This window comes from Hemicordylus capensis, chromosome 4 (assembly GCF_027244095.1).
Source record: "Hemicordylus capensis ecotype Gifberg chromosome 4, rHemCap1.1.pri, whole genome shotgun sequence".
Taxonomy (NCBI): domain Eukaryota; kingdom Metazoa; phylum Chordata; class Lepidosauria; order Squamata; family Cordylidae; genus Hemicordylus; species Hemicordylus capensis.
The window spans coordinates 214051962-214066392 of NC_069660.1; the positions used below are offsets into that span (position 1 = coordinate 214051962).

At 40.8% G+C, this 14431-nt stretch overlaps 1 protein-coding gene across 4 annotated transcripts in view; it reads right to left on the bottom strand.

Moving 5' to 3' along the window:
* The window catches only part of PAK1IP1 (PAK1 interacting protein 1), a 60059-nt gene that overhangs the window by 1286 nt on the left and 44342 nt on the right, over positions 1 to 14431 (bottom strand). For all 4 annotated transcript variants that reach the window (XM_053246438.1, XM_053246441.1, XM_053246440.1 and 1 more), the window contains 8 exons: positions 12210 to 12372; positions 11288 to 11408; positions 10481 to 10555; positions 8655 to 8707; positions 2237 to 2382; positions 2040 to 2137; positions 1551 to 1650; positions 444 to 573 (listed from right to left, as the gene is read on the bottom strand). In XM_053246438.1, coding sequence (XP_053102413.1) covers positions 444 to 573; positions 1551 to 1650; positions 2040 to 2137; positions 2237 to 2382; positions 8655 to 8707; positions 10481 to 10555; positions 11288 to 11408; positions 12210 to 12372 — 886 coding nt within the window. The remainder of the gene's footprint in view (positions 1 to 443; positions 574 to 1550; positions 1651 to 2039; positions 2138 to 2236; positions 2383 to 8654; positions 8708 to 10480; positions 10556 to 11287; positions 11409 to 12209; positions 12373 to 14431) is intronic.

Genomic DNA, 14431 nt, shown 5'->3' on the forward strand with positions numbered 1-14431 from the left:
ACTTACCACAAGTGTTCCCTTTCTTTGGAGGTAAGGAGGACATCCTGCCTGACCAGTCTTGATTGGGTCTGCTGATTTCTGCAAAGCAAATGAGAATGCTCTCTTTCTGGACTTCTTACTCTGATATAATTCAACTTCAGCAGAATCCACCTTCGCCTCATTTTCTATGTTGTTATCCTGTTTGTTCCTGGTACTATATAAAGTATATAGTATACAATTCATTTTCTGTTTTTATCTGCTTAGAATTCTTATTGTATTTTTAAACTTTAAATTGTTATCTTAATGTAGCATGTCTCAAATTGGAAGGCAGTTTCCCTCAGCGGAGGAGAAAGGAAGTCTTACTTGATAAGTGCTGCCTCCAAAGGCTGATGGGAGGAATTACTCTAATTAGGATGTCCTCTTTCTGCAAACAAGAACAGAACTCCAAGAAAAGCATATGTTACCTTGAGATGAAGATGTCGCGGCTTCATCAGATGCCTGCTTTATTTCTGAATCTTTTTTGAGCCACACTGCTAGGCATGTAAGCCTGGCTTTGGTATTGACTTCACATAGCAATGGTGGGGAACTCTTAATCTGTGGAAAATATAAACTAATTCATGTAAATTCCAAAAACACTGTTATGTCATTCTGCAACAGCAAAGACTTTGCTATATTTAAGATGAACTGGTTCATTGCAGCACGAGCTTTTCAAGTCAACAGCCTACTTCAGCAACTAGTCTTGATTAACCATAATTGGAGAAGGGGTGACAGTGATAATGGATGGCAGAAACTGCAACTGCTTAACATTCACAACTCTAGATCTGTAGGAAAAAATATACGGTACTCCAAATAGAAGGAAAAGGGCCCAATTGGATTCCAACTCTCTGGGACAAATGCATAATTGAGCAGATGGAAGACTTCCATCATATGAGCAGGAGCCTCACATAGTGTCTGAACTTCTGGAGGATTAGACAAAAACACATTGGCTGCCTGATATCCAGTCTCACCCTCTTCTAACACGTCAGAATCTTCCGTTGCACAAGGGGCGATTTTCAACACTCTCTCCTTCCCTCTGCAGCCACCTGCCTCCTGAACGTACCTCCCTGAGAGCCCCCCAACCCTCAATGATATAGTTTAGAAGACTACTCTGCTCTGCTGAAGATTAGGATCCAACTCCCCTAAAATAAGCAAGCATAATTTCATAGTGCTGAACAGGTGCAGTGCAGTCCACATCCTGTTATATCAATTCCTTCTGATCTTTTAAATCAGGATTGGTTAGGCACAAATGACACATGAAACTATGCTCAGTTGGAAGTAAGTCCACTCATATCAACAGAGCTTACTCCCGAGCAAGTATGCATAGTGCATTAAATGCTACTGAAATCAGTTGAGACTCAGTGTACATTTTACAATTAAGTGTTATACCATAAATGATGCTGTAAACTTAATTAGAACAATGCATGCTTTGAATTTTTTAAATCCTTAAGATAATTCAATTATTGTTAGTTCCCCCTCCTTTTTAATAATGATTAGTATAACTGCTTTACAAATAAATGTAATAATATACAAACCTTGTCAAGATCAAGACTCCACATCTTAATATATCCATCACTCGATGCAGTCACAAGAACATGTAAACCTTCCATTTCAAAACTGTAGATCTCTTTTATTCTGTGGTGAAATATTTGATATTAGACCACAGCAAAATTAACAAGAATTTTAAAAAGTAGCAAGAGTCAAAACGACAGAGATTATCCATAGATTGTTTCAGAACTGATGTCTGGTATCTTGTCATAATGTTGCATTTATAGAAAACACATATATTACATTTTATATATTAAAGACTAGTAATGTACAGGATCCAGCCAAAGTTAAACATGTTCACACTGAAATCAGTTAACCTGCCAAGTGCTCAACCTTGGTACAATACTACTAATAAAAAGTGTGCACTCCCCCGTGCACAAAAGAAACATTTTAAAATTATTGGGTGAGGAATATAAATTCTTTACAAACAAGCCAAAATACTCTACCTAATTCAAAATAACCAGACAATACAGTACCTGTTTTCATGAGCTTTAAATTCACAAAGGCACTTCTGTGATACACAATCAAACAACCGTACAAATTCTTCATCTCCAGCAATAGCAAGTATGCAGTCCTTCAATAAAATAATACATAAAATAGACAAGTAAATAAATGCATGGGAACAGATTTATTCAAAATGCCCAATTATTTTTTCGGATTGTGTTCTACTTACTGTAATAAACTTTACTGAAGATACTCTCTTTTCTGTAACAATAGTACCACAGATAGAAGCAGTTTCAAGCTTGTATATATCCACTTTGTTAGCTATAACCACCACATATGTTTCACCATTAGGTGACCATTTAACAAGTTGTGCACCTAAGTTAACAAGAGGAGAAAACAACTTAGGCTTTGTAAAAGAATTCCAAATAAACGAAAAAGAATAATTTATTACAGAATGGTAGGAAAATCTAAAATATTGGCTGTTAATAATCTAACAAACACAAAACACCTCAAACATTAGAACATACTAGCTGACCTGGAACAGAGCATCTGCGCCCCTAGTTCTCCATGCCTCCCTCCCCTCAGTCCCATTTCATTTTCCCCCCTCAGCCCCAGATTGTTATCCCCCCACCCCAGTTCGTTCTCCCCCTCCACCAGCTCGTTCTACCTCTGCGGCTGGCCAGCCTGGCTGCCGCTTCCCCTCCTCCGCTCCCCGCCAGGTGTTCTTGCCTTTTGGCTGGCAGGCGGGCCAGGGAGGGAGGCTGTGCTGCCCTCTCTGCCGCCATCGCCTCCCCGCCTCCATTGCTGGGTGCTTCTGTCTTTTGGTCGGCAGGGAGGCTGCACCGCCCTCTCCGCTGCCATAGTCTCTCCCCCCCCGCCGCGCTCCTGCCTTCTGGCCCATTTGCCATCATACACCCCCTGCCGTTGCTGCCTTCTTCCGCCCGCCCATCATCCTTCTGTCCCAGCCGCCACCACTTTCCCCCCCTGCCTGCCAGCCAGCTGGCCAGCCAACCATTTTCTTCCCTCCCACCAGTACCCATGGCTATCCAGCAGCTCTCTGAACTCTTCCGAGAGCTGCCATACATGGGATTAGCCATGGGTATGTTTTAGAGAATTATTAGAACATATACTGTGAAATGTTTCAAACTCCTAAAAGATAATTCAAGTAAGGTTTGCCTCGAAATGGAACAACAAATTTTACACGTTGCGGTGTTGTGTTCTTCACCCAGACGTAACAGGCAAGCCTCATGGTTGTCTGTGGAAGGCAACTTTGTGCGGCATTTTACACAGCACTTGAAAGTTGTCTTTGTTTCCACAGTGAGATTCGCCAGGCCCAATCTCACACCCGCGTTTGAATCGATAGATAAAGCGTTGTCAGGGATTCTGAGTCAAAAGCCAGTAATTCTGTCCAATTCTGTGTAACAAAGCCAGTCCACCAAGCAGATTCAAGTCCATTAACACAGTCCAAAGTTGAAAGCACATTAAAGCAACAAGTCTCTAGCGAAAGTAACAAAGTATCTGTTTATCCGAGGAGCTCAGCCCGAGGTCTGAATGCTGTGGCGGTCAAACAGAAACTGACAAAAGAACGCCCTAACCACCATATATAGATAAGAACGGCACGAACTGGTGGTTCGGGCACCGCAAGGAGCTACTAAATTGGCCTGTGAGGTTCCTGCGCAGGCATATAACCCATTTTCCTTATCACAACGGACCACGATCCAGATTGTTAGTTTTCTCCTCATTTTTATGTTTAATCTAGGATTTTAATAATGTTTAATATAAGAGTTGTTTTTACAACTCTTTTTATATTTTACCAGTTCTATTAAAGATGGGGCTTCAATGTTAAGAGAATATATATTTCACACAATGATTCTGTATGCACTTGATTTATTTTATTACATTTTTATTCCACCCTTACTCCAAGGAGTTCAGGATGGTGTACAGGGTTCACCCCCATGTTATCTGCCCAAATGCACACAGTGTTGTAGGTTATGCTGCGAGATGGTGACTGGTCCAAAGTCATTCAGTGTGCTTCATATCTGAGTAGGGATTTGGACTGAGGTACCTCCAGTCCTAGCCCAACACTCCAACCCATATGCCAATCTGACTCTCTAAACACTTGATGTGCTGCAAATAATTATTAACAGGGTTGCACAAACCCTGTGACAGTGGAGAATCAGAAGATTTGCAGCTGTGCATGCTCCTGATTTGCAATCATAGGAACCTGGAAATTTTTCAGGTGTCATACTGGCATTATGCCATCCCAACATTTAACTGGGATTAACTGGAGGGATGCTGTGCTGGGGATGGATATGGCCAGTTGCTCTCCCCCTGCTCAATAAAGAGAATCACCACTTTAAAAAGATGCCTCTTTGCTCAGTTAGCAGGGGGCTAAGAACAGCCAGGAAATTTATACGCAGAGATGACTGGTGATGGTTCCACAGGCCCTGCATGTGGAGTCTGGCACAATGGACACCCCATCCTTTGAGAGAAGCATCTGTTACAGTAAACACTGGAGAAGGAGGTTGAAAGGGAATGCCCATTGCAAGGTTCTCTGGAATAGTCCACCAGAGGAGTGAGTCTAAGACCATTTGAGCCACAAATATTGGCTGTCTATGTTCAGATTGAACATTGACAGAAACCATATTTCGAGCTGTCTCATTCAGAGTCTGGAGTATCTTATGGTAGCTGTACAAGCTGCCATCAAACCTAAGAGTATTTGGATGGTCCGTGTCCTTTGCTTTGGGTTAGGGATCTACAGTAGGTTTACCTAGATGCCTAAGTCTTCCAGAAGTGAAAGGATAGATTTTATCCGATTGCTTAGAAAGTCCTTGTTGGTTGAAGTCACCAATCAGTCATCTAGATATGGAAATACCGACATACCTTTGGTTCTTAAGCACTCAATAAAAGCACTCGTGCATTTCGTAAAGACTCAAGGCGCTGAGGAGAGGCCAAACGGGAGAACCATGTATTGGTAGGTTTGATCTCCCAAGGTGAAATGAAGGTACTTTCTGTGCTTTGGATGAATTCTTATATAAAAACAGGCATCTTTCCTATCTAGGGTAGCAAACCATTCCTCCTCTGCCAGGGAGAGGAAGAAGGCCCTGCAAGGTGATCAAAAATTTCTTGGGTGGATGAAGTCATTTAGGACATGGAAGTCCAGTATAAGGTGGAGACTGCCATCTCTTTTTTGGGACTTGAAAGTATCTTGAATTGAATCCTTTGGAAGTATCTTTGAATTGAATTGAAATGGCCATAATGGAAGGACTTTCTATAGCCCTGTAATCCAGTTTGTTGAGCTGAAATTTTAGCTTATTGTATTTCTTGTACCTCTGGGAATGTGACTACAGAGTGGAAGAAGATGTAACGATTGTTGCTGTAAACTTTGATTTCTTCATCTTTTCCATTGTCCGTCTGTGAACTGAATAAGGCTTCCCCATCAAAGGGGAGGTCTTCTATTTTGTCTTTCATATTCATTTGGAGAAAGGAAGAGCTGAGGCAGATGTCTGTGAAGAGAGACAGCAATTGCTAAGGAACGGGATTGTCTCTGTGAGGTGCTTGCAGTACTCAGGTGTTGGAGAGTAATATACAGCTTAGGCCCTGGGTATTTAAGGCCCTGGGTATCTTCTTCATTATGACCCCACTGCCTATTGAAGTCATCTGGAGAGGTCCATCTCCAGTTGCTGCCAGCTATTCTTGGTTGCTGCCCTGAGACTGTGGAATGCGCTCTCTACTGAAATCCTCCCCATCTCTGACAATTTTTAAAAAGCACTTGAAAACCCACCTCCTCAGCCAAGTTTTTTCAGCTTTTTAAATTTTAACCTATTTTTAATGTTTAGATTGCCTTAGCACTTAGCACTTTAGCAATAGCACTTACATTTATATACTGCTCTATAGCCGGAGCTCTCTAAGCAGTTTACAATGATTTAGCATATTGCCCCCAACATTCTGGGTACTTAATTGTTTTAAGATTTTTGTGTATGTTTTAACTTGTTTTATGTTGTTGTTAACCACCCAGAGACGAAAGTTTGGGGCAGTGTACAAATCTGACTGACAAATAAATAATTAAATTAAATCAAATCAAATCCACGGATTTCTAAAGGACTTCATTAAATTTAGATTTAATCGTATCTGGAGCATCCTTGATGTCTTTGAAATTCTCCCAAATTGAGTAATGGTATTAGGCTATGCAGGCCATTTCACTGGCTATTTTAATGGATAGTGAAGAGGAGTAAACCTTCTGACACGCAGTCTAATTTTCTGCCCTCCTTTTCAACAGTGCTTTTTTCCTGACCTATTTCCCATGTCACAACCAACTACTAAGGAATTAGACACAGAATGTTTGAAAAGAAATACAATCTTCTTCTTTCAACCCTGTAGAAATTCTTAAGATGTTTAGAGGTCGAAGTTGAAGTAGATGGAGCATCCCATGCTGATTTCGCCGAGTTTACTAATACATAGTGAGGGCCACAGGATGAGGGATAACAGAAGAAGAGATGAAGTCATAGACAAGGTCTTTAACTTTGAGTACTGGGGATTTCAGTTCCAGGCCATGAACTATGGCCATTTCAGCCACTTGGATACAATAAGTCTCCTCTGTGGGAGAATTAGAAGTGCTGTTGAAAACATATTCATCAGGCAAAGAGTCTGATGGGTTTTCTGTGTGAGTAGAATCATCGTCTGAGTCAGCCGTGAACGTATATTCATCATCTGATTTTTCTTTTTCAGGAAAAGGGGATTTTTCCTGAATTGTGGCAGAAGAGATAATTGTGCCAGATCTGGAGAGGAAGGGTGAGTTGTCTCTCTCCTTCTGAAGGAGTTTGTGGAAGAGGAGGAGGGTCTAGTGGTCTCTTGAATGATGAATCACACTCCTTAGGCAGGGTTTGTGATTGTGAGTTGAAAGTGTATTTCATTTTCCTGAGTTCCATAGTTTAAATTCTTTATAGTCATAAGGTAATGAAGCCTAGGGCATATAGAAAGGATCTCCAAATCTTTCTATCCTTCTAATATAGCCTGGATCAAGAGCACCCGGTGAGCCCCAATAGTTCATCCTACTTCTATACAAGGAGTATGAACAAAGTAAGAGATGGTACTTTTCTTTCCAAGGGTGATTTGGGAAATACGATGGAGAACAGGCAGGTGTCATTCACTGGTGAAGCTGATGGTGTTTTGGGAATAGGCAGTGCACCAGAACCAATATCATCCTCAACAGTGAATCCATGCAAAGAAAAACCCTTAAAGGTTGTCCCAGAGGATATTATATGTGGAGACCCCAAGATAGAATCAACATCCTGTAGGACAGGGATTTCCTTCGACCTCGACGATGGGGAAGGAAAGTTGAAGCAGAAATCCAGTGACACAGAGACATTTGAGGAAGCAAGTGGCTGCCTTCCTAATTCAGCCATGGGCTCAGTCGGCATCGGTGTTGAGGTTTTCTCCGTAGAGGGAGCAACTGGTACAATAGACATAGAAGCTGTTGCAGGGACGAACTGAAGTAAACAAAACTGAGAATTCAAACTGTGGATTATTTTGTTTCAGGAACTAAGCACAACTGAAGAGCGGATCCTGAGGGAAGCACATGCAAAAGCGTTCAAGAAGGAACTGCGCAAAAGAGTGCTCTGCTGCTGAAGATACCAAGTGCACTTGGCGCATGAAGGGTGGAGCTACAGAGCCCCTTGGGGAGCTTGAAAATCCTTCCATGGGGGCTGCTGTGCAGGCACATAACCCATGTTGTGAAGGACACCAGATCACCACAAAAATCTGAAGATTTTATCCAGATGTCCAAATTCAGTTAATATTCAGTTCAACTAACAAATTCAGTTCAACTAATCAGTCCTGCTTCTATAATTTTTAATAACGTGATTAAATGACATGCCTTAACAAACAATACTTCACCAATACAGCTACTGCAAAGAGACTTATAGTCATTAGGATCATTCTTATAAGAAGAAGAACACTTATATATAATGAGTTGAAGAAAAATTTTTAAATGACATTTCCTAAGAGGCCAGAATCCTTCCTGCTGGGAATAACGCAAGGAGAGTTCTCCAGAAGAAACTTAACATTTTTAATGTATGCAACCACGGCGGCTAGAATACTATATGCGCAGAAACGGAAAGATAATAAAATGCCCTCAAAAGAAGATTGGTTGATAAAAATTTTGGAATACGCTGAGATGGCAAAACTTACAGCACTCATAAGGGATGAAAACTTGGAATGTTTCAAAGAAGATTGGGAGCCATTCTTACTTTACTTAAAGAACTATTTTTCCAATATGGACCTTTTAGCAGGATTTGAAATTTAGTAACAACAGCTGGTTGGTTAGGATAAAATCGAGTTTGTAATGTGGAGTATATGTGTTTTGAATTATTATAGCAATGGTAGATTTGTATAGCTAATATGAACCGTGCAGACTGGTAAGCGGGAAGTCAATATTTGTTTAATTAAATGTAATTTGACTGTTAAGATATTGTAAAAACCAATAAAATTTTAAAATGCAAGAAAAAAGAAGAAGAAGAAGAACACTTTAGATAAGGGATAAGGGAAAGAAGCATGAGGTACAGGAGTGAAAATGACTGCCTGGAGCTATTCAGAAATGTATGTGAAGTTATTTTAATAGGTTTAGCAGAGCAAAGGGACATACTTACTTTGTTTTAGATTTTTTATGAATGCAGATCTTCCTTCTACAAGGTTCCATGTTCTGAAAAATATCAACAGGTTGAATAGGCATCTTTTGGAGCAATGAATAACATAGTAATTCTTAAAGATGAACATTTAAGAGATGTCAAATGAACAAAATTCAGATTTGGGGCTTATTTTGAACTTCTCTCTATTAAATATCAGCCACACACTGAACATTTCTGCAGGAATTAGAACAAGTGGATAGAGAAGTACCATCCTATCCATGCCTTCTTCTCAAGCGAGTTCTGGCATAATACTACTATTATTTGTGAAGCACTTTCAAAAGTTCAAAGCGCTTTACACTAATTATATTGTTGTGATCCTTTCAACCACTCTGTAAGGAATATTATCCCTATGATGCAGCTGGGGAGTTAAGGCTGAGAGAGAATGACTTGCTGAAGGTAACTTCGTGAATTCATGGGAAAGGTGAGATTCACAACATGAGAACCTTGATTCACAGCTCACTTCCTCAGCCACTGTGTTACACTAACTCATTCTCCTGTTCATCTTGGAGCATGACCAAGAGACAGAGGTGTGATTATGTCAGCCTGAAGAACCAAGCCTGGTCACAGCACTGCTCCTGCTTTCAGCCTAGATCACTTCCCTTCAAATGGTGACTCGGGATCAGTGTTCCCTCTAACAGGGATTCACAGGTGTTGTTCACTACAACTCCCAATGCCTTTGGCTGGAGATTAAGGGAGTTGTAGTCAATAACATCTGGGAATTCCTGTTAGAGGGGACACTGCTCAGGACTCACAGTTGGGTCACACCCTGACCTAATGTTACCATTATTTCTCTCTTTATTTGTTTAGAGATAAGTCCCACTGAAATTAATGGGACTGAAATTAGTTGTGACTGATCTGTCTCATTGATTTCTATAGTGCTAGTTATGACGAACTAATCTGGACGTTGCCCAGTGTCATCACCCTCTTAAAAGTAGTCCACTCACTGCAATACCTTTCAGCAATAACCTAGATTTAAATTGCAAACACATATTACTTCTGTATAGCTGTAGTAGGGATGTGCACGAATTGTGATTCGAAGTGCGATTCGCAACACAGCCCTGTCACTTTTAAAATGGAAGAAAGCAGGTGCATAACTGCTGCTTGCTGCCACTTCCTGTATCAGTGGTGCTCCCCCAACTATCTTTGCATGCCAGCAGCGCTCTTTCCAGTTGCCTTCACATGCCAGCATTGCATGAGGGCAACTGGGGAGAGCCCTGCCGGCATGCGAAGATAGCTGGGGGAGTGCCGCCAATACAGGAGGTGATGGTGAGCCACAGAGGAGCAGGTATGCACCTGCTCTCCTACGTTTTAAGGGTGCCAGGGATGTGTTGCGATCCGAATTGTGCTTTGGATTGCGATTCGTGCAAATCCCCAAGCTATAATTCCTGACAACACATTTGTTTTGTACTGAGTTTTAATTGGGCAGTATTCAAAAAGTTAGAACTCATATTTCAGTGGGGAAAACTGGGCAAACATTCACAGGAAGTTCAAGAACTAGATATGCAAGTTTGAAGCCCAGCCAAAGTGGAAGCATCAACTACACTGCTGTCCCTGAGTGCCCCTGCTGCCCAAGTACAGCACAGGTACCTATAGTGGGCACGCTAACCCTTACACTACCTGCTATTACCTTTTCCAGGTAATAATAGTCTAGTCTGTTTCCAAGCAGAGAGTCTTCACATTTTTGTAAAAGTGTTCCTAAAATTTTCATCACTACTTAATCATAGTGTATTTATACACAAAGTTAGAACATAAATGTTAAAATAGGTTTCTGAAGTCTTTTGACTCACCTTAATGTCATGTCTGTACCTACTGACAAAGCCAGTTTTCCAGAAGGATGAATAGAAAGTGATGTCACATGTCCCCTAATTAAAGAACAAAAACCAGCCATTATCTATGACTCCCAGGAACACATAACTAATATCCTCAGTTGTAATACGAAGTCCCTTGACCTTGAGATTTTAGGCTTTACTCCAGACTCCTTATCAGTGGTATCAGTGAGGGCCTGGAGCATCCTCAGTTGCTAAAGTGGTAGAACTCCCCAAAACTGCATATAAACCATACTGGGTCTACAGAAGTTTGGAAAAATATTTTTGTTTAAGTGGGCTTCCGGACTGTAGTAGAGTTGGGTTGCATTGGCTGCTGCTCAATTCTGCTCAATTCTGCTATACTATAGATGTTTCAGTATTAACTGTGTCTTAAAATTAACATCTTGCTTAATGTCCCAAAGGACTTTTAAAGTGCTATACGAAAGATCTTCACATGAAAGTCACATCAAAGTCTAGGTGTGGGAGCAGAAATAACATGGTGTCAGGATTATTCAAACAGAATTTCCTGTCCACATCCTTGTTCTTCCCCAGTTATCACTTTATGCCATTCTCTGATAACCATTTTTCAGACACCAGCTCCTACTGAATATTTCTGAGGAAAGGGAGTGGAGCTAATCAGCCAAAATTCACTCAGTCTTTGATGAAGGCACCTCTTCCCTTGCTAGCAGTTGATAGTTGCTAGGTGTGAAGTGGATTATGTTTTATTGTTCACTGCTTATAGGATATTTACTATAGAGATTAAATATTTAAAAAGAAAACAGTACTAACTTGTGCGCTTTAATGGACTTCAGGCATTCCCACCTTCTTGTGTTCCAAATACACATCAAACCATCCTCTGCTCCACTCAATAAATGTGCAGTGCCATAGAATTCCAAGCAGGTTATGGTGCCTGAAGATCAACATGGTCAATTCAGTTTAATATGTCACAGACATTTTGAGCAAAAATACACCTTATATAATTCAACCTGGTAATTTTGCAACATTGCCTAAAAATCTGTACATACCAGAATGTTGGGCAGAAAGGCCACATCGGTGTAAAAGCCGCAGTAAGGAAAAAAGGCAGGGCAGTTGCAGAAATGCCACAGAGAGGGGGACAACATGCAGTATATTTCCAGTTCTGTTGAACGCTTAAAATTTTACTACAGCTTGATCCTGAATTCTGGTGTAAATGCCGCAGGCGGCAATACACAACTTTTAATAACATACCCGCCATGACCTCTCTACCCAAACTTACGGCACTAAATTAGATTTGGAAGATTATGGCACCCAGTCAGTGCAGAGAAACTTCCCAATCCCAAGGCCCACTAATTTGGAATTCAATTCCATTGACATTCATCAAATTTACTTCAGTTTAATTTATTTATAATTGGAAATAAATCATTGAACTAAGTAAGGTAACGGCATTTAATCATCTTCTGGATTCCAGCCAATGCTCTTGATCCAGAGTTCCATAAGCAGTTCAGGGAGCACATGGTGCTCCTGCCCAAGGTGGCTTCTCCATTCACTAATGGAGGAAACAGTTCTTCCCTCCACTGAAATAAACAGGAAAGCCCTTAGGCACACGTTGGTGCTTCCACATATGCAAGCAGTATTTGGATAAAGGGAAACATTTAAAAACCTATTCTCTTTTCTCCAATACACATTTCGCTCCTGTCACATGCAATTAATACAAAAAGGGTAATCGCCTCACCATTGTGCTGCAGCAATGCCCCATGTTCTATTTTCTTTTTCATATCATAGATTTGTATTGTTTCATCCCTGCTGCCGGTTACAACATATCTGTCATTCACAGCTACTGATGACAGTGAAGCACTGTGGGCATGATGGGTGAAATCAGGAGCAGCTGCCCAGATCTGAAACATATCATGAAGGGAATAAGTCTTTTTGAAGACACTGTCCAAACAATGAATTTTAATTATTTACTTATACTGTTCCAGTAGACTGCTATTTAAAACAAAAACTCCTAAATTAGACTTATCCAGTTTATTACCATCACTAATAATGATCCAGCTCAGGTTAGCAATGAGTAAGTTCCACTATAGTCATGACTTAATTCCTTGGATTTCAATATGATTTAGTCAAGACTAACTGTACTGGGATCAAGGCAAGAATGGGTTCTACAGCAAAATAATCATATGTAGTTTTAATAACTATTTTCTTAACTCTTTGCTTTATTTCCAGTGAAATAATTTGTATTCCATAGGATGACTTTATTCAGGTCAGTCATACAAAAATATAATCAATATACACAACTAAGTTGCACCTACATCCACAAATACAGCCACGAGTTGTAACCCATTTCTCCCCAGACAATTTGATGGAGATACTACAAATTGCAGGCTCTCCAAAATCCTTAGTAAGTACTTTGATGAGTCATGTTATCCAACATGCTTGTAAGGGAGAGGATTCTGCTGTATTTATTTTATTTTCTCAAATTTGTAGACTGCCCCAAATTTCCATCTCTGGGTAGTTTACAACAACATAAAACAAATTAAAAATAAGAACCTTATTTTTAAAACCACAGTCAAGTTAAAAAGCTTGGGTGAAAAAATGAGTCTTTAGGGACTTTTAAAAAGTTGTCAGAGATGGGAGGCTCCTATTTCAGCAGGGAGCTGAAATAGAGTCTCGGGGCAGCAACAGAGAAGGCCTATCCCTGCATAGCCACCAGACAAGCTGGTGTAGATAAACCTCTCTGTATGATCTCAATGGGTGGTGAGGCTCATGGCGAAGAAGACATTCTCTTAAATATCCAGGGTCTAGGCTGTTCAGGGCTTTATAACCAGCACCTTGTATTTTGCCCAGAACCTTATTGGTAGCCAATGTACCTTTTAGAATAGGAGTCAAATCATCACTCCAAGATGAACCAGAGACCAACCTGGTTGCCGCATTCTGGACCAACTGCAGTTTTCGGACTATGTACAAAGGCAGCCCCACATAGAACACATTGCAGTAGTCAAATCTGGACGTTACCAGCATATGTACCACTGAGGTCATTTATCTCAAGAAACGCATGCAGCTAGCATATCTGCCAAAGCTGATAGAAGGCACCTCTTGCCACTGTCTCAACCTAGGACACCAGGGAGAGGTTTGGATCCAGAAGTACCACCAGACTGCATACTTGTTACTTCTGGGGAAGTGTGAGCCCATCCAGTACCGGCAGATCAAAATCATCTCCCGAGTTCTAACCCCACACAAGAAGTATCTTAGTCTTATTTGGATTCAGTCCCTGTTTGTTATCCCTCATCCAGCCTATCACCACCTCCAGGCAGGCATTTCGGGAGGTTATGCCTTGACCTGATGATGTTGACATAGAGAAAAAGATTTGTGTCATCAGCATACTGATAACACCCTGCACCAAATCTCCTGATGACCTCTCCCAGCAGTTTCATCTAGATGTTAAAAAGCATTGAGACACTATGGAGCCCTGAGGGACGGCATATAAAAGTTCTGATTTTGAAGAGCAACAGTCTCCAAGGGACACCATCTGGAATCTGCCCAAAAGGTAGGAGTGGAACAATGGCAAAGCAGTGCTCCTGACACCCAGTCCCCTCAGACAATTCAGAAGGATACTATGGTTGATAGTATTGATCACCACTGAGAGATCCCCCAAGCAAGTCTTTGTGATACATACCAGGCTGGCCCCTAGTGAATATGGAGCCAGTTTTGAAATAGGGAATGCTCCTTTAAAATAAAGGATGCAAGGCTATATAGAGTAGTTTGAAAATGGAAAGAATGTATAAATATTTATCATGTATGTATGTATGAAGAATCAGGGGTAAGCATCCATTGCAGATCATGCAGTTGAGCAATTAATGGATGTCTGCCTTTATCCAGAGCGGTAAATAGAAAGCTTGAGGTCATTCCTAGGTTTTTAACAATAAAAGATCCATTTATATTGAGGGAAAATGTGTT